Source organism: Rosa chinensis, chromosome 3, assembly GCF_002994745.2.
Source record: "Rosa chinensis cultivar Old Blush chromosome 3, RchiOBHm-V2, whole genome shotgun sequence".
Classification (NCBI taxonomy): domain Eukaryota; kingdom Viridiplantae; phylum Streptophyta; class Magnoliopsida; order Rosales; family Rosaceae; genus Rosa; species Rosa chinensis.
In genome coordinates this window covers 31,575,708-31,596,251 of record NC_037090.1, presented here as the reverse complement: position 1 = coordinate 31,596,251, position 20,544 = coordinate 31,575,708, and the positions used below count along the sequence as shown (strand labels likewise).

General features: G+C 39.0%; 3 protein-coding genes across 6 annotated transcripts; 1 reads left to right on the top strand and 2 right to left on the bottom strand.

Moving 5' to 3' along the window:
* Window positions 1–4,946: 4,946 nt before the first annotated feature.
* On the bottom strand, window positions 4,947–7,946 carry LOC112191585 (putative ankyrin repeat protein RP714). Of its 2 annotated transcripts, none has more exons than XM_040515967.1 (7): window positions 7,600–7,946; window positions 7,389–7,457; window positions 7,201–7,288; window positions 6,673–6,737; window positions 5,433–5,501; window positions 5,314–5,363; window positions 4,947–5,226 (listed from the first exon to the last, which is right to left on the bottom strand). In XM_040515967.1, the coding sequence occupies exons 2-7, from the start codon at window positions 7,440–7,442 to the stop codon at window positions 5,115–5,117; spliced, it is 438 nt and encodes a 145-aa protein (XP_040371901.1). In that variant the 5' UTR covers window positions 7,443–7,457; window positions 7,600–7,946; the 3' UTR covers window positions 4,947–5,114. The 2 variants fall into 2 exon arrangements, with proteins under 2 accessions (XP_040371901.1, XP_024186722.1); XM_024330954.2 differs by having other exon boundaries at window positions 7,721–7,944.
* A 2,481-nt stretch (window positions 7,947–10,427) lies between these two features.
* Window positions 10,428–12,604, top strand: LOC112191987 (ribosomal lysine N-methyltransferase 3). Its single transcript, XM_024331493.2, has 3 exons — window positions 10,428–11,095; window positions 11,177–11,420; window positions 11,744–12,604. Exons 1-3 carry the CDS (start codon window positions 10,506–10,508, stop codon window positions 12,413–12,415), a joined length of 1,506 nt encoding a protein of 501 aa, XP_024187261.1. The 5' UTR covers window positions 10,428–10,505; the 3' UTR covers window positions 12,416–12,604.
* Window positions 12,605–13,040: 436 nt separating this feature from the next.
* On the bottom strand, window positions 13,041–20,273 carry LOC112191985 (chloride channel protein CLC-c). Of its 3 annotated transcripts, none has more exons than XM_040516488.1 (8): window positions 19,864–20,273; window positions 17,096–17,321; window positions 16,577–16,777; window positions 16,268–16,445; window positions 15,739–16,001; window positions 14,927–15,196; window positions 13,661–14,789; window positions 13,041–13,518 (listed from the first exon to the last, which is right to left on the bottom strand). In XM_040516488.1, exons 2-8 carry the CDS (start codon window positions 17,305–17,307, stop codon window positions 13,426–13,428), a joined length of 2,346 nt encoding a protein of 781 aa, XP_040372422.1. In that variant the 5' UTR covers window positions 17,308–17,321; window positions 19,864–20,273; the 3' UTR covers window positions 13,041–13,425. The 3 variants fall into 3 exon arrangements, with proteins under 3 accessions (XP_040372422.1, XP_024187259.1, XP_024187260.1); XM_024331491.2 differs by lacking the exon at window positions 19,864–20,273 and adding an exon at window positions 17,414–17,640; XM_024331492.2 differs by lacking the exon at window positions 19,864–20,273 and having other exon boundaries at window positions 17,096–17,407.
* Window positions 20,274–20,544: the final 271 nt, after the last annotated feature.

The window sequence follows — 20,544 nt, the reverse complement described above, 5'->3', positions numbered from 1 at the left end:
GCAGCGCAATTGGCACATAAATGGCACACTCAAAGATGCGTAAGTACGATACTTGTACCCAGTCACTAGCTGTAATGCAGAGGTAGATTGAGTGGCGGTAGGTCGTAGACGAATTAGCATAGCTGCATGCGATATTGCATCACCCCAAGCGGATATAAGGAGATTGGTGCGCATTACCAATGTCCGGACTACCATCGTAGACATTTTCGCGAGACCATTCGGGTGTGTTCATGGGAATGTGATGTCCAACATCAGTCCCAATGCAATAACCATCGAAAGTCTTCGATGTAAACTCGCTAGCATCGTCAAGTCCAATTGACGGAATAGGATGATCCGAGGAGTGAGCCCGTTGTCATATGATATTTGCTAGGAGTGCAGCATAAGCAGCATTACAAGTGGACAATGGCAAAACACGTGACCAGCGTGTTTGCGTATCAACCAATATCATAAGATATTTAAACGTCCGCAAGTTGGTTGAATCAGTCTATAGAATCCTCATGGATTCTATGTAAGAACATAATGAGTATTTTCATATCCTTTACATAGGACGGTCTCGTCCTAATTTCCCTAAGGAACGGACTTTGTAAAACGAGCGAGAGGCTTTAGAAGCAACCAATTAGAATTTTGGTTGGGCCTGAGCGTCTGAAACACTATTTGAAGCAAGTTGGTAATTGCAGCATCACCTAGGGCGCCATCACCATGATGGACTCCATGGCGTCATGGATAGGGACTGCACTAACCCTAGGCTGGTGGTGGACGGAGGCGGTGCCCCAGGCAGCTGCGTCGGTCACACTTAGTCCAAAAATCAACTTTTGATTCATGCTTCGTTTCGCTCGAAAGAAATGATGTCCATGTGAAGTCTTTAGTAGACGGATCATCATATCATGACTAGGATGATCTATCCTGTCGTGACAAAGCCAATATGTGTCTAAATCCAAGAGATCTTCTCTCGTAACTTTATTGGATTTAATAGCTCGAATAGTGAAATAAAATCCACTAGAGAGACACATAAACTTCTCTAAGATGCGCCTTTGTTCGCAATCATTAGAGGTATTGCAAAGGAACTCATTTCCGTTCTCTACATGCGTTTTCGCATGGAATCTGTTGGCTATTCATAGGTGCGATTCGCCCTAGAAGCGTAGAGAGTTTATGTGACAGTAATTAAGGTGCCATTTGGCAAGTGAAACTTGGGCTATTCCATGTCCTTGAATTAATACTGATGGCCCAGCCATCGTTGTCACAAAAGTCATATGCTCAGAATCAAAATAGAGTCATAATGAAAAGAACTCGAAATTTTATTCATAACCCAAAGGAGTTACATCATTGTCTCTTTGACCAAAAAAAATCTAATCCAAAATGATAGCTAATGAAAAACAATGGTAGTCGTCTAACTTCTTTCGGTAATTCCAAAATAAATGTGACCAGGTGAGTAGAGAGATGTCGGTGGAGCAAGGCTCACTTAAGTACCACTAATCTCAGAACCTTCCTAGACATCACACTTACTTTGAGTGAGCCTGCTTTGAAGAAAAACTAAACCATTGGCATTTACTACAAAAATATATGGCAATTGCCTATTACATCTCTTGGAAAAATAAAGACTTAAACAGAATTGGCGATCTATTGATCCCAGCCAGATTTGTAGTCTTCAACCCTTCACTCTAGATCATCTTCTTGATCTTCTTGTTCCACATAGTGAGCTTCTCTTGCTTCACAATATGCTTTGTAGGCGGTGACAATTTCTTCACGAGCTCTACAAATGTGTGCCCAATGATCAGACACTCCACATCGAGAACATACATCTCTTTGCTCAAACTCCATTGATTGAGGCGCTTTGAAAGCGTCATTTAGATGGCTCTTAGTGTTGGTGGCGCCACCAACATGGCCAGAGGCGTTACCTCCCTCTCTCTTTCCACGTTGACCTCTTCGGTTCCGTGTTCGCCTATTTTGGCGATTACCTTCCCAAGTAGAGCGATTATATGGACCAGAACGTCCAAATGTATTCCTAAGATTAGGGTTTCGCTCTTAGCGCCCTCTCTTTGGGGCGCGACTATAATTGGATTCTGGAATATGCTATGTTCTCACGGATCTTGAATTATAGTTCTTCACAAGGATGTTGTCATGCTTTTCAGCGACATTCATAGCTCCAATGAGCTCATAAAACCTTGTGATTCGTCTTGCAGTAACATCGATTCGATAGTTCTTAGCAACCATCAATGCAAAGACGGGGAAGGTAGAGAGAGTCTTCTCAATCAACATCGCATTTGTGATCTCTTTACCACAGAATTCCATTAAGGATTTAATGCGAAGTGCTTCCGAGTTGTAGTCAAGAACTGACTTGAAATCACAGAAGCGGAGGCTATGCCATCTCACTTCTAGGTCAGGAAGCAGGGAGTCACGGACGTTGCCAAATCTTTCATCGAGTGAGACCCAGAGCCTTCTGGGGTCTTCTTCATTCATACACTCGTACTGGAGCGGATCATCCATATGACGAGTCATTAGGATGATGGCTTTCGCCTTATTTGCCTCTAAGGTTGCTCTATTGGCTTCCAAAGCTTGAGCTTACTTAACAGTTAGCACGTCCTGGCTAAGCTCGAGAATCGTATCTAGGATTACATCAGCCTTGAGATGCTGGCGGACATCACGAACCCACCTGTGATATCCAGAGCGAGTTGTTCCCAATGGAGCAAAGTCCAATTTGTTCAGGTTACTCATCCTGAAAGAGAACAAGAAGTTAGGGTTAGTTTCGGAACGTAAAAGGCTACCATGAAAATAAATAAAATTTATGAGCGTAGTCGCTTCCAAGAAATTCGATTCCAAGAAGGGTTGGATTAGATCGAAACAATGATGTTTGCGGTTGATCGTTTTATCTCAACAAACTCTAAGTTTGGAGAACTCTACAAGCTCCAAGCTTGGAGTGAGCACGAACCCCCACAGTTCGGCTTAATTTGGTCTCCCTTATGATAAAGAAAGGGGCGTAGAAGAAGGGATGTTGCAAGTCCCCAAAAAAGAAGAGAAATTGAATGTAAAAACTCTTAAAAAAAACGGGAACCTTTAGAAAAAAAAATACCTAGAAATATGTCGCCGGAAAATTTGGCCGGAAAAGTGGTTGACCGGAGTTGACTGTATGCTAACGTGGCACTAGGGTCCGGTTGCTGACATGGCAGTGGGGTTTGGTTGCTGACATGGCGATGGGGTCCGGCTGATGACGTGGCAGTGGGTCCAGATGCTGACTTGGCAAGCTTATGTCAGTGGGCTGGGCTTTGACCTTTGGGCTGAGCTTTGACTTCTTCCTTTTTGGGCTGGGGTTCTTCTTTCTTCTTCTTTTCTTTTTCTTTTCTTTTCTGCCGGTTTTTCTGCCAAATGATTAGGCAGCCGGTTTAGCAAGTTTTAGGCCGGTTTTTAGACTTTTTATTCCGGTTCCTGAAACTTCAGATCAAGAGGCTTCTGCTACCAAAATTTGGTGGAAATTGGAGGTCCGGAAGATGGTGAACCGGTGGAATATATGCTGCGAGTTGTATGGAGCTTCCGGTGGCCGGTTCGGTAGGTTTCCGGCCGGTTCTCGGGGTGGGGCCGCCGGTTCTGGACTCCTGGGATCGAGTTCTTGAAGGTGTGAGGTGGAGGCAGAAAAGGTTTCAAGGTTTTTAGCTTCTTGAATCAGGGTTTGGCTATTTGTTTCAGGGTTAGGGTTTCGTGTTGATAACGTGTTTAAGGAAAACCGAATTGGGAGAGAATTGAGTCGTACTTTCATTGATAATAGGGACTTCTTTATATAGAGGATTACAAGCATAGAGATAGAGTTGTACATGGAAACATAATCGTACATTGATTAGATATCTCCTAAGATTCTCCGAGAATATCTCTAATATAAACCCTATTTCAACTAGAGCAAGTAACCTCGAGTTTGGGCCAGACACATATTCTGGATTTACTTGAACATACCTGAAATTATCCTCTATTTTATCTATGGTACCTGAACTTCAATTTTCATCACAACCAGTACCTGAACTTTTCGATTTCATTTCAAATGATACCTATTACTAACTTCCGTTAATATTTTGTTAAAAATTGACATGTGCCAAACATGTGACTCATTTTTCAAGGATAAATTTGTTAAGTTTTTTTTTTTTTGTAATATCACTTATTTTCACTTATATTGTGGCTATAAAAAATGAGACTATCAAAAACAAAAGCTTTCAACTTCAATTAAAAATATGAATGACAGGGGAAAAAAAAAAGACTTACGAAAGTTTTGATAAGGTTTCTGTTTTAAATTTATAGTTTGTCCAAAAAAAAAAAAGGTTTTATAGTTTTGTTTGAAATATTTTGTCTGTATCTATAAAACAAATTAATTTTTGTTGAGATCTTGTTTTTAAATTTTATTTTCATAAGACGGTAGAGATACATTTTAATTTCTATTTTTATTACCATATTAATTGATCAACATATCTACTAAACAAAATTATTTAAATGGGTATTTTCATCAAACTATTCTTGAATATAGGTCATGTGCTCTACACATGTCAGTTTTTTAACGGAAGTTAGTGATGTACCATTTGAAATGAAATCGAAAAGTTCAGGCACTGATTGTGATCAAAATTGAAGTTCAGGTACCATCGATAAGATAGAGGATAAATTCAGGTACCGTTTGTAGTAATAACTCTATTAATAAATATCTAACAATTAATTTGCCGAAATGTGATCGAAAAATGGATCTTATAATTGTTAATTTAAAAAAAATTCATGAAATCCTCATTAGAGCCCACCCATTATAGCCATACGTGTTTCCTTTAAAAAAAAAAAACATGGCGTTTCTTCCACATCACTGAAGCACTACTCATTTCAAAAGCTATATCAGTGAAATGGCAAACATCTTCGTTTCAGCAAATAGTTAGAATTTAGCAATCCTCTACAGTTATAACCAAAATTTTCCGATTACAAGCTTGCAATAAGAAAATAAAAATGATGATAAGATAATAGAATTTAGCAATCTTCTACATTTATAACCAAAAGTTTCCGATTACAAGCTTGCAATAAGAAAATAAAAAAGATAATAAGATAACATCTCTGGATCTGTCGTAAACTCGTCATCTACATTTCATTAGAGCTGCAATGCACTAGGACACTCTGATGCCAGTAAGCTCTACTTGGGCCACTGATTCATTAATGGCATCAATAACATCCATCTTTTGCCCACTCAAAGCTTCATCAATTGGGCTCTTCTCATAGCTGGAGGTAACCACCAAAGAATAAGAAAAGGTATATACATCTATATTTCTAAAAAAAGGGCTTTAGTTAACAGGTTAGAATGCTTACCTGTTTAGTACACCTACATTAGCTCCCGCCAAGATCAATTTCTTAACCACCTGCAATGGCAAAGACATAAATAAAGAACTAAATTAAGTATAGTTAAAACCAGCAAACAAATTTATTACCTCGACATGTCCATTCAGGCAGGCCCAATGTAGGGGTGTATTCATCTCCGCATTTGAAGCATTAAGATCCTTACACAAAGTCCCACAAATTTATGATAAGGTAGCAATCATAATATCAGAACTATGAGTTAAAAACCTTTCATTCTTTGAAAGAATTTGTAAGAACAGAGATAACATATTTAAAATTTAAGTATCAAGATACAAACAAAACAGAACAATCCTAATTTTTTTTTTTGAAAGAACAATCCTAAGTTCCTAACCTTTAAAAGACTAGGATTTTTTTTTCTTTTTCCTAACTGCTATATTGTTGACCAAAGAGAAAAATGTTCATCTGTATCAGTTAATTAAAAATTTCTTCATTTACACTTAACAAGAGAAAGAAAAAATTGGTTCATTTATAACACACATGCTTACATTTGGAAGAAAAATTGTAGACCTTTTTATGTCATGACTCCTATAATTAATGAATGAGTCATCCACTGCATAGCTATTAATCATATAAACTTGTTGATAGGTCACGTTGAAGCTCTGGGCATCTTAGACGGAAAATGTACCGAAATGACAGAATATGGTTTTTTGTGACACCGGGAGTAGTACTTGAAGTCAAGTGTCACAAAATTTTGTAATTAACTCCGAGACATTTGACTTCACCCACATAGATGATGGTCAGCCAGAATCATAACTACTTAAACAAACACAGCAAGATAACAAATATACGTTACAACCCATGACTTTTGGCAACAAGTACTTGAGTTAAAAAATTCATCATACGTTGTGTCCCACTGGGAGAATCACATCCTAATCGACCTTAGACAACATTAGATATCATTTGAACAGTCCAAAAATGCAATTGGGGAAGTTCAGGAAAAAAAAATATCAGTTACGATAACAAAGTCTCAGACATAGATGAAGGACACACTAAGCTTCTCTGAGTAGCATTCTTCAAGAAAAAGCAATATGAGTTTACATTTTAAAATGGATTCTTAGCAATGAATCCTCAGTGCTCAGCTTTTGTATGAAAGAAATATATCCATCAAGAGTTGTCATAGTTTGTTGACCAAGTAACGCAATCAATTGACATCCTAAAATATGGAAGCAAAAATGTACTTCACGATGTATATTGAAGCGATTACATGTCATCCAACAAACAAACATGCCCTTCAATAAAAACTAATATCACCAGTTCAATAAATCAGAGACTATCGAATTAAAAGAACAAAATGTAAGGCGTACACCTTACCACTCCTCTACTGATAAGATACTCCACAATGTCAAGATGACCATTAGCAGAAGCCATGTGTAGTGCTGCAATCAGATGTCAATGTAACTAGGTCAAACATAGTTAGATAGATAAGCTGGTACAAAGGTCAACCATAAGTAAATAGTTCGTCATCACTTACTATTCTAACGGGCAATGAACAAAAAATTCATACCACCATCTGAATTTTTAAATTCAACTCATAAATAGACTCACATGTCAAGAAGTATGTGTTCGTGTCTGCATAAATAACTAAATGTTTATGTTGTTTATATGCACACATATTGTAATGGACAAAGAAGCTGCTTGATGTAAACTCAACAGAAGGCCACAGAAGAAAATTACATTCAGATATAAGAATACCTAGCTAAAAGCATTAAAAAGTAGCAACAGACACTAAGGAGCCACAAACACTAAATGTGCATGATTTCTAAACTGTATTCATAAGATCATCCCAGTTTAACCCAAAGTCACATGAAACAGAGTGGTTGAGCAAAATGAGATTATAACCTGTTCGGCCCTGGGAATCCTTAGAATCAAGAGAAACACCATCGGATACTAACGACGTAATGTCTTCCATGTCATCATATCTTGCAGCCTGGGACAACAACCAAAAAAAAACAGTTCATGTCTCCTAACTAGAATTTTCCACAATGAAAGCATCCAAGTGGGTTAAAACAGAAAAGAGAGTTGGGTACCTGCAGCAAGGACTCAACTGGAGAATCCTCAAGTGCAGTTGCCTCTTGTCCCATTTTGGCGCTGGCACCCTGAAATAAACAACACTAATGAGTGAGAAAGAAGTAGCGACCTTTCAGCTCAAACTGTAAAAAGGCCCAGTAACAGATACAAAAAAAAATTGCGAAGATTATAACAGAAAGAAAAACCCAAAAAATTGAGCTACAATCGCACACTTGCATTAGCCTTGAAAAGCAAACTAAAACCCAGAAGCTGAAATTGAATTCGGGAGGAAAAACAAAAGGATTCAAAACTTGATACGAAGCAAGTACGTAAGAAATGGTCTTGCTCTTACTGCGGAGAGGGAGAGGAAGAGAAAGGGGGGTGGGTTTAGTTTGAGGTTGATCGATGGCTGGACTCTGGACTCGGGAGGCTCTCGTTGTTTCGTTTCGAGGAAGACCAAGCTCTCTTTAGAGAATCAGACGGCTCCAATGTGATTACTAATTACCGGCCATCCCTTTCCCCTTGTACAACCTGTTGACGCAATTTTTCTTTTCTTTTCTGATCAAAGGAATTAATTCATCGACTCCATGTTTTTTAAGAAAAAGGAAATTATCAAACAAAATCTAAAATAGTCACGATTGATAAGTTTTTTTTTTTTTTTTTTTTTTGAAATAGGACATCAAGTTTTTATATGATAAACGATTACACAACATGACTTACCCCCAAAATGGCCACGTCAATATCAAGCCATGCAGGTTACCCTAAAGTAACCAAATGAAATCACTATAATAATATAACCAAGAATCAAAACCTAGACAATGCTAGGGCAAAAAAGAAAAAAAACCCCTAACTTATTCGACAGAACCCAGGAGCTCCCTACGCAGAGGGGGCTTCCCCAAGTTCAAGTAGAAAATAGACAACACTATTAAAAGAGTCCCAAGCCTTAAGGGCAGGCCTAAGACCCATACCAGCCATTATAAACAGCAGAGCCCAAAGACTAGGTCTAATAGTTTGAGGGAAAAACCCCAAACCCGAGCCCAGAAACCCTAGCCCTGCCTTGCCATGTTCGACGTCTTCAGCCTTCTCCAAACCGTCGCTGTCACTGCCTACATACTAGAAGCAAACCACCAGACCACTGCCGCCGGTAATCTCCCATAGACGTCCAAGCTCACCTGAAGCCGCTGCTCCACCGCCACATGAATCCGATATCAAATTTGAGTCGAATCCTGTCCAAGTATCAACATAGACTCTACGACCACCCCGATCAACTTGCCAGCCAAAATCTTGTGTTGCCCAAGATCGACCCAACCCACGAGGCTTGCCACCATCTAGTCGTCCCTTTACCGGGAGAGTCCCATTGCTCAAATTCTGATATGGTATAGGGATTTCGTTCACAGCTCCTCCATGGAGAGAGATGCAGAGAAGACCGAGCAGACAACAGCCTACCTATACTAGAGAATGGCAAACGAAGCCGCTACCACCCTCTCGAGAGGCCAATCCAAAACCATCGTGCATAGATGCCGCCTAGAAACCCTAGGAAGAGCCTACCAAAGACAGAACCCATTTTTTTACTCTTCTTACACGATTAATAAGTTATAATTCCAAGATTGTAAAGGTCATGAGTTCGATTTTCACCGACATATGTAAGGGTAGGGTGAACTAATGTTTTTTTTTTTTTATATAAATAAAATTAAAAAATAATAATCTAAGGTAGTAACAGTTGAGTAAATCAAAATTAAAGGCCGAGGAGGCCTCACTAAGAACTCTACCAAACCAAATCTTCGAAATAGGAAGTTTATGCCATATAGTTACAGTATCTGCCAAGAAATTAGCCTCGCGAAGAATGTACGAAAATGTGATGGATCCAAAATGAGCAGCAATACTTTGAACATCACGAATCAAGGATTTGAGCCTCCAAGGAACATCACAAGCATTATTAACGCAATTGATAACAAGGGAGGAATCACCTTCAACCAAGACATTGGGATGGTTGAATCTTTTGGCAGCCAGAAGAACATCTTTAAGCGCTGAGCATTCAGCAATGGGAACACTAGCAAACTTCAAGCTGCGAGCTCCATCCGGCAATTAGAGGGGAACTACTGTGAATTCATATGACAAAGCTTGAAGCAGCTTGACCATTAGATGAAATCGAACCATCAAAGTTAAGTTTGACATGGTCGAAGGGAGGAGCCTTCCATTTAAAAACTTCAGAGCGGCAACATCGGTTTTTAGAACGCCTATAGTTAAGATCTCTCTAGGAAGAGCCAGTTGAAGCAGCAACACTAAGCACAGAAGGAGTGAAGTTAGCATACCGAAAAATGTGTTTCGAGCTTTCCAGATTTGTCAACACGTGAGGATACAGTCTTCTATGGTAGCAGGGGCTTCATTTTGGAAAATCAAATTCAACTAACCCAAAGCACGAAGCAGAAGGAGGAGGAAGATTTCTTGCCAAGTTCCAGACATTAGAAACAACAGGACAAGAATGGAAGAGAGGGTTAGTATCTTCGACCCCTGAGTCACACAGAACACACGAATCATCCAAACCATTAATAAATCGAGCTCAGCGAGCTCTTGTTTTCAGTCTACTCTTAACTAAAAATTCTTGTCCGATTTCAACACAACCGAGATTAACATTGCAACATGAAGTCGTTAAATATTCAGCTAAAAAGCTGAGGAGGAAGAGGGAAAGAATAAAAGTAGAGAAAGAAGAGATGTGTGACCAAGGTTGGATATGAGATTTTGAAACCGGAGGCGAAAACTAAAAAGCAAATGTAGTTCGTCAATTCCGTCAGTGACCAATGTTGAAATTTGTTAAAAACCTTATATTTTATACAATTGATTATTTTATCAAAATATTCTAGTAAACAAAATTAGACATTAATTCACCTCACCTTGAGGTCGAGACTCGAGAGAGTTACAAAGTTAACAATTAGTCTATTGTGAGTTAAACTCACGACTTTTCATTTATAAATAAAAGATTTATAACACTAAATTAAATGGTACTAGCCATGAAAAAAAATTTCTAAATAAAGTTATGAAAATTCTGAATTTCTAAATTTTTTGTTTTTTGTTTTTTGAGCCAGCTCTAGGTTTGCTTCTGCTTGGTTTGAAAAACAGAAAACTTGGGAGGGAAGGAGATGGAAATGGCGGCTCGGCGCGTGAGGGCTTTCAAGCGCTGGATGAAGCGGGAAGGCATCCAATGCAGCGACGCCCTCGAGCTGACCGTCTCCGCCACCCAAGGCCTCTCCATCACTGCCCTCGCCGACCTCCACGTCGGCGACGCCGTCGCCAGAATCCCCAAGGCCACGTGCCTCACCGTCATCACCACCGCCGCGCGCGACATGATCGACGCGGCCGGCCTCGACGGCAGCCTGGGCCTCGCGGTGGCGATCATGCACGAGAGGAGCCTGGGGGAGCAGTCCCACTGGGCCCCGTACCTGGCGGCGTTGCCGGAGCAGGAGGCCATCCCGTTGGTCTGGACGGCGGAGGAGGCGGAGGTGCTGCTGAGAGGGACGGAGCTGCACGAGACGGTGAAGGAAGACAGAGGAGTGATGCTGGAGGACTGGAAAGACAGCATTGAGCCATTGCAGGATCAAATTGGGTCGACCCAATTTGAGAGCTTTTTCGGGTTTGAGGAGTACTTGGCAGCAAGAACGCTGATTGCTTCTAGGTCTTTTCAGATTGATGATCACCACCACGGAGTCGGAATGGTTCCTTTGGCTGACATGTAAGACTCTAGTTGCTTCATTTCGAATATGATGAATGATGATTGGGATTGATTCATTGATTGATTGATTGATTGGTTCAGCTTTAATCACAAAACTGCAGCTGAGGATGTGCACTTGAACACCTCTGCTTCTACTGAAGGCAGTGAATCCGACACTGATAGTGGTAGCGAAGAAGGCAATGAATCTACTACTAGTACAACTTCCAGTCTTAGTCCTACTACTGGTGCTAGTACTACTGATGATGTAGCTTCTAGTGCTACTGACGATGGTGACGATGATGATTTGGAGATGGTTATGGTCAAAGATGTCAAACTTGGAGCTGAGGTTAGTCACTAGCACTTTGAATTGAATTGAGTGCCTTTCTATATGAATGGACATTGGACATTGCCTCTCTCTCTCGAGCAAAATGCAATATAAAAATTCAATTTATCATTGCTATGGCAAGAGGTATGACTATGAGAAATGCATGATATGTGTCCACTTAGATTTTCCTTGTGCAGTATTTGTGTAATGCAGTATATAACATTAAGCTACTTGGAACTAATGATGTTTGAAATCCATAGTCCAGACACAACTCACAGCTGAAGCCTGATGTGAAATGCTGCTTCTATGAAACTGTTTGTATTAACCCTTGTCTTCTCTTCCAGGTCTTCAATACATATGGCTTATTGGGCAATGCTGCACTTCTTCATAGATATGGGTTTACAGAGCCTGATAATCCATTTGACATTGTGAATATCGACTTGGAACTTGTACTTCAGTGGAGTGCGTCTTTGTTTTCTGGCCAGCATCGTAGAGCGAGGCTATCTTTGTGGAGAAGATTAGGATACTCCGGATGTGCCACCCACAACTCGGAATATTTTGAGATTTCGTTTAATGGGGAACCCCCAAATGAGCTGCTGCTTTTGTTGTACATAATGTTGTTACAACAGGATGCATATGATAAGATTGATCTGGCTCTAGCAACCATGGGAAATTCCAATGGGCATATGGACGGCATTTTATCAGATAAAACTGAAAAATTGTCCGACATAACTGCTGAGTTCAGTGAAGCCGTGTTGTTGACAAATACTATTTGTAATGCTCTCTTGTCCCTTGCAGATATGCGGGAGAGCTTGTATGGTAAAAATTCATTAGAAGACGACATTCAAGCACTGAAGAGGTGTTGTAGTATAAAAGAGAAAAAGTTGTACCATTCGTTGATGCTTCGTATCAGTGAGAGGAGAATCATTCAGAAATTCAGAACATTTGCCACTTCCGGTTCCCAAGTTACAACTGGTGAACAAGCCTCTCCGAGAAAGAAGTTGAAACGAAAATGAAAGACAGGACACTTATTGGAGTATTATCCATGTCATTTCTTCTTTGCACTGCCTGTTTTAGGCATTTTCTTGGTGCAATTTCCTCTCCAAGTCAAAGTGAGGAATACACAATGCTGCTGTGCTGCTATTAAAGTGACATTTTGGTAACACTATTATGAAGCAAATAGTGGAATGTTGGCATTGTGTGCTCTTATCTTAAACCTCATAATTGCAATTTTTTTCCTTTCAAAAGATTCAGTATTTCGCTTTTTTTTTTATATGCTCTAACTGGGAGGCAATTGCGGGATAAGCTTTTAAGGAAAAGGATATTCGTAATTGAAGTACACATTCTTTATTCCAACTCAGCTTATGAGTGTCAAAAGTTTCTATAGATCGTTGCTGGATCTTTTCTAACTGACTTCTGCAGCAAATGAGTTCTTTATGTCCGGAAGGGTTTAGGAGCAGTGCCTGCCTTCTCAGATGGTCCATCCAGGGTGTGGGAGTACTTATTGCTCCTTTTGCATTTACCTGCTACCAGTAGAAAAGAGAACAGCTGGAAGAGGGGTGTAGGAGGAACTGAGGATAGAACTAAACTCTATGCTTGCATCCTCCGAGAATGGAAACCTCAAAACTGTAATGGAGAACCTTCAAGGCAATAGCATCCATATATCTTATTTTGTTCTTTTCAAATGTGTACAAAACAATGCCTATACACGAAAGGAGACATACAGGAAAACTCATGGCTGTGCATCGGAATGAATTTTTCCAGTTCTATTCTACATGGCAGGTCTTAAAGAGTTACAAAGATCTTCATACATCCACGAAGATTGCCTCATCAACAAACAACAGACACGAGCGGTTAAGTAATTCCTGAAATTATCGTCCAGTTCATGTTGCATGCATAACTATTGACTTTCTTCAAACAAAATCTCGCCCATTCGCACTCATCCATTAGTTCGAGACAGCATTAAACAGATCAAGGGACATATTGCACCATCAAAATTTTGTTGAATTTAATCAACCCACTTGATCTAGTTGTTGTGAGGCTTGATATTAGGGAAGAGTCCCAGAATGTGCTCTGGCATGAAGTCATGCCGTGTCAGAATTCCGACGATTGGAGATCTCTGCCATGTGCAAACAAAGACAACAGAAGCGATCTTAGATGTGTGCTTGCAGAGTTTGATAAGCACCGGAACTCTTACTGAACTATAGAAACAATTTAAAAATGGATTTGGAGACAAATAAGGAAATTGAGGAGGAACTTACCCCTTGGCTCTTTGGTACCAAACATAAGTGCCTGAGACCAAGTTGTCGAAACAGAAGAGCGGCTTTGGCTAGTGACATTGTCTCAACCACTGTGTATGGGGATGCATTTGCAATAGGATGGAGGTCAACATACATTTCCATCTCTTCCTCGTCAATATCAAGATCTTCCACTTTGAGTCCCTTTCCTGATCCCGCCTTAGCAAAATCAAATGCACCAAATCTGCTTAAGATCTCTTCTCGACAAAGAATCCTTTCCCTTGAAAAGATCTTACCGTTGAGCAAAGTAAGCAAATGGGACCTTAAAACAAGACCACACAACTCAGGAGTGTCAGAAAAAGGTGGTTCATCAATCACTGGGAATCCATTATGCCCTGTGGTCCTCAAAGCATGCAGTATACAGCCTACCTTCTCAACACCAGAAAAGGTAACCAGTGGACCTGAAACAACATCACTTGCGACCAAATGCTTCATGTAAGGTTCTGCATGAGCCTCCAAATAAGGCAATCCCTTTATCTTAACTATCTGGTCATAAATTCCCTTGTTAAAGTTATCAGCCACGGTTTTTGAAATAAGCAGGACCAACATCACCAGGGGAAGCAACAGTAAGTCATTGGTAAGTTCAAGCAATATGACGCATAGGGAAACTGTCATCCGCATAGTGCCACCAAGGAACGAGGCAGCTCCAAGTAGGGCAAAGAGGCCTGTGTCGAGACTAGATATTGATTCAAACAACCTCCCAACAAGACGACCATAGCAAGCTCCGGCTAGTATGACAGGGATGAAAAGTCCAGAAGGAATAGCAATGCCATATGTAATAATTCCAAGGATGTAAACAGCAGCAAAGAAGATGAAAAGAGAGTATATGTGGAATTCTTTTGTTGTATCGGTGCTAAATAGATTACGAATAGCATCATCGTTAGTGTTCAGAAAGAGGGAGGCAATGTCATTGTAATAGCCTGATGGGCAGTTGAAGCTTATATAGTTGCCAGCTTTCCCAACAGTAGGACAAGCGACAGTCAGATCAGTAGGGCATGCAATGCACCTTGCAAACCATGGCAAGCCATAAGCAACAGATGACGTCAATAGGGAAATGGTGATAACAAGTAAGATTTTCGGAGCAGCACCTTTTCTGCAGATTAAGGAAAAGCAGAGAAGTTTAACAGAAATGGGAAAACAATTAATGTTATTGTGTCAGCAACAAATATGGTAGTGTATCATTATCACAGTAAAAGTCCCAGATGTCAGAACTGAGCTATGAGAACTTACTCGTGAATGATGCTATAAGTTCGAATGACCTTGTCAACACAATAGTTGTATATACTTCCAAAAATTCCTCCAAAAACACCGAGGAGTAATACTGCTAGTATATCGGGGGCACTATATGTTGCATCAGCTGCACTGACGTCATACATAATCAGACCGCCTTCCCCAAATAGGCCACAGTTTCCTGTAGCACAGAACTGTATGAAACCTCTCAGTACAATTGCAACTATTGCTGTCGTGAAAAAGGTTCTCCAAAGAAGAGCACTCCGCCACCTGAAGTATGTCAGTAAAGAGAACACACAACTCAGAACCCCAATTGTTGCTATATTGCAGATATATTCACCCAATGCTAATATTTTCCACAATTATAATACCCAGAATAACCAAAAAATGATCTCTGCTATTTCATTTTCTCAGCCCTTCACCTCTCTTTGTACCATAATGTGTTCAGAATAACCATCACTTTGACCACTTATGTAAGATATACCATCATGAGAAGCTAATTCAGTAGAGTCTAAATTTCTAGCAGGCTTGCAAAATTTAAGAAATCATAGAAAACAAAAGGCAAATGTGATGTGAACAAAGAATCGTAATTGAAGCATGGAAAACAATGTCAACTACACTTGTTGAGTTTTATTATGAAATTTTAGGGGAGTTGACTAGTTTTTACGTGCCTACTCATTGCAATTGCAAATTCTACCCCATTTTTCTTTTGCCATTGTTATAGTTCATTCCTAAGCATCTTCACTCTTCTCTTTTTCTGCTGTTTTCTATTTCTTTATTCCCTAATTATTCTTATGAGAGAGTGAGAGTACCATGAAGCTGCTTCTTCAAGGGCAAAGAGAACACCGCCAACTGGAGCACGAAAGGCAGCAGCCACACCAGCTGCAGCACCACATGTGATCAAGTCTCGTCGGTCACGATCATTTTTGAAGTATCTTAGCCACGACCAGGTCAAATGATACTTGCGAGAACCCCCCTGCCCAAGCAAAGAGGCTATGCAAGCACCTGTATGTACCATGGGGCCTTCTTTACCAACCACAAATCCGGCAGAAACACAAAGAATGGAACCAAAAATCTGCAACAATCCAGAATGATAAATATCAGATAGAAATGTTTATCAAAGAAAAGTCAGTCAAGTATATTGAGAACTTGGAGTATCTCTAACATAAACTAAAGGGAGCATAAATCAGCTCTGAAAAAGTATATCAAGAGAGCTGTTATTCAGAAGGACAAATGATGCAATAATGTTCATCTAATTTTACTGTACGCAAATGTGTCTACATGTTTGCACACAGATAAAAGGAGTGAGAGGGGAGAAAAATGAAATCAACATATGCATACCTTGACAAAAAGAGTGCTTGGAGCCAGTATTGAATATGCATCTATTCCATTTAAATAAGCTTTGACCTCCGGAATACCAGAACCTGCTGCTGCAGGAGCAATGAAAGCACAAAGAGCCGCAGCCGCTGTTGCTAAACCTACGTTTATGGAAGCAAATACTGCAAAAGCCTTGTAATATCTGCACTGAAACCAATTGAACGTCACATTCATATTGATATCACTATCAGAAGATTGTACAAAAAGGATGAACAGGTAATAGGTAAATATATTAATAGATTCAGGTGGTAGACAAGTAGAAAGAAGGCTTACTGTGCCTTTGCCATGAAACTGCTAGTCAACAGCAGCTTGTATCCAGCAATATTCTCGACTGCAATATTGTTGAAGAAGCCAACCAGGCCAGTCACAAGCCCAATGACAAGTGCAAATGCCCACTTTAGCACCACATACCGCAGTATTCGACTCTTCTTTGCTGACCTCCAGTCCTGCTTAAATAGATCGTTTTCAAAAATCCTGCAATGTTGCTTAAACAACTCAGTAAGAACTCAACATTCTCAAGTGCCCAAATGGATACACATCAAATATCACCCCAAAATTAATGTAACACAATTCCTGCTTTAATTAAATATTGTTTGCAGAGGCTAAAAACATGAAAGATGAAATTATGCCAAAGTCAGCAACATATCTAATATCCAATCGCAAAATACTATTCAAACCAAGTCTTGACTTTGGAAGCAAGCTTAGATCGAAGACAAGTCGATCAAGAGGACCAAAGATCATGTAAGAAATCAATGAAATTGTTCCAAACTTGACATGTGAAGTGGTGCTTACTCATAGTCAAGGCTCTCAATGGGGCAGACATTGGCACCAACGATGGCAATCTGAGATGTTGTGTTGGTCCTTTTCCTCAGAAGCGGTTCTCTGTAGCTGTATGTCCTGTCGTTCTCATTATTCTCAGTCTCCTTCTCCAACAAATCAAAATTCTCAAGGTCACTACCAACACCAGCAAGCAATTGGCAGCTGCTATTCCTTTCTGGATCCATCAATCAATTACCTCCTGCAAGATAACCACTTTGATGCTGACTTGATTCAAGAAATCAAAATGAAACCCACCCAGATAACTAACTTGATTGAAAAAAGAAAACGCACCCAGAACAAATTGAAAGGTACACAACTACAGATTCAACGATCGAACGTGATGTGTTACGGTGACCATGTTTAAAATGAGTGCCAGCGAGTCATTATTATTTGCTGAAAATTCAACCCTTTGGACTTTTCTGAGATTAGATGAAGAATCAAGATAACCCGGCCTGTTTTTGTCCAACGTCTACTGTCAGCAGGTGGCCAACAGAGACACGAGGACCGGTGGTCAATAATATTCATCATGCCTCTATTATAGTATTGTCTATTCATCATTTCACTGTTGAGTAGAGAGTCTTCTCTCTTCTCTCTTCTCTCTCCTGGACTCTTCAAAGACAATAGAGCCGGCGGGAGTTTTTATCTTTTTGTACATAAAGTCGGTGGACATTCATAAATTATAAATATGGAGAGCTACTTGGTTTTATAGGTTCGGTTTTTCGATCTTAACAGTTTACAAAATGAGAAAATGAGATATAAACTCAAAAAGTTAACCTTCTATTAGAAAAAATCCATACATACTTTTTTTTTTTTCTAATTTACCTAAATCACATTAATAAAACTTCTATATAGAGTGATTCAGAAAAAATAAAATTTAAAAAAAAACCATTCATATAATCTGTATGCCTATAATTAATATTTTTTCTTATTTTCATGTATATCTAATTTGCCCTTTTACATTCTCTCAAATAATACATGTCTAGCTAATGTACCTACTAAGTATGTATATGTAGGTATGGCTTAAATAATAGAAATGTTCAAGCTTAATAGAGATCGACACACAATGATATATACCCCAATCATAGGTGTAACATTTTTCTTTATACAATCATAGATATAATATAATAGAAAACCTAACAAAGAGTATGATATAAAAAATAATAATAAATTCTAATATAGAGATGTCATACAAAACCTATTAATATTTAAGCTGTAATCGAATGTATAAACCAAAATCTAAGCCTCCTGTATGTTAGATAAATACCTGAAATCAAATTCTCTAGAAAAAAAAAAAAAGCATTCTAATGATGAGGTATAGCTCACAAATAGAACAACTGTATAAAATGTTATTAACCTATGTTTGCTTTCCATTCAGATGTTTATATGAAAAATAACATACCTTTTACATAGAAAAAACATACCACAAAATAGAGAAAATTAGATATAAACGTCGATCTAGGTATTGATTACGAGAGCTTCAATTAAGGGTCTAGTTCATCAAGTGTATTTGTTTAGAGCCTGTGGCATATTAAGAAATTTTTGACAAAGACATGTTTTATTTTCTATGTCACTTAATGAGAATTTATATATGTAATCAACCTAATCAACAAATTTGGGTGTATATTAAAGAAAAAATCATGGATGGGTTTAATCTAATATGTGTAATCAAATTTGGGTGTAAAATGAAATGCCCCTTACAAAATTAGTACTAATAATTTTCTGTTTTTGAAAATTAAAACCGTTCTGAAAAGTTTGATATATCAGTTTGGGTTTAACTAGTTTAGAGTGCGTTGGATTTTTATGCATTTGGGTATGTATTTAAAGGATATGTGGTGATTCTATTCAGATCTCTAAAATTAATATTTGGACCTCCTATAATATTTGGTACCATTAAATTTCCAGTAATGCTGCTTATATGTTTTTTCTATCTACACCTCCATCCTTCCTCCCTTTCTAAGACGAAAGTGACCTAGCATCTGCTAGGGTTTGGGAACGGCGGTCCTCTTCGGATCGCTATTTCTTAAATCTTCTCCATTCTCATAGAGTTTACTCTAGGATGCAGCCTAGTGGTACATATATTGGCTAGTTTCTTCGGTAGGGGTTGTTAGGAGGTGGTGACTGATCTGTTGCAGGTTTTGGGTGGTGAGTTTAAGGTGGTTCATCGGCGCTGAGGTACGGTCATGCAAATCTACATTAGAGGATTTGGGTGATTGGATAGCTAGGGAAGGTGATGGCTACGCTGTTCTTCTATTGTCGACTGATGATCGAAACTGAATCGGTGCATGTGAGTCTGGTTTCGTTGGCGTCAGAGCACGCATTCGGTTTGTCCTCCTTGGGATTGAGTCGGCGAGTGTAAATTCAGTTATGTGTTTAAACGCTGCTACTGTTGCTCCTTTAATTTTCGATGTAATTTTTGCATTTTTTCCTTTTGTACTGCTTATTTTCTTTATGTTTGCATATTTGCATCGAATGGTTGAAATCTTCCCTATTTCAATAAAATTTTGACGGCCTTTTTATCAAAAAAAAAAAAACATAATGAGATTAAAAAAAAATTGTATTTTTAGGATGAGAGAAACTAGCGTAGAGGCAACAAGAAAAATGTAGCATCGAGCATCAAGGATGCCATTCTAAAGAAATCAATGGTTAATTTTAATCTAATACAGCACACAACTCGATTATTCATCTATCTATCAAAGACAAATTAGTCAACCATTTGTAATTAAAATTGGAAGAAGTCAAACCTTGATCGATGCTTTAGAGATCACAAACGTGAACTAGATCAAAACCCCAATTTGCAATGAAATGTGCTTAATCCCTCAAGTCTTCAATCACAAACCATAAGATTAAAGAAAGAGTTGCTTGTTCGAAATTGATAGCAAACCACGTTCCCTATTCCAATGTCCATTGTTTATAGCGACAGCTGTGCATCTATTCTTCTTAACAGCCAATCTCTAACTTCTTTCTTTGATAAATCTCTGGCTGGATCAGATAGTACTTATTTTGATAGAATATGGGAAAGGAACGCAGTTAAGCCTCTCAACCCCACCAATGCACTTTTCTCAAACTTGATTTAAATTTATTTGATAGAGAAAATAGATAGAGGAACTGGGATCTCTGGGGAGAGGTACGAGACCAAACTAGAAACTTTTTTCTTTTAGTTTGCAAGAGGGCCAAATAGGATTGTGAAATAAAGGGAGGTCCATATGATAATATGGGGTTTTGAATACAGCCACAATTTTATCTATTCCATTAAAATTTTAGATGTATTCCAAAAAAGACCCTTCTATTCTCTCTCTCTCTCCCAACCATGTCGCAAGCCGCGGTTTACACTCATCTTCTCCAATTTTTCACACCTATCAGGGTTATTTTCCAACAACCCTGAGTTGGGGTTTGGTTTTTGTTGGTTTATCTTAAGAAATTAC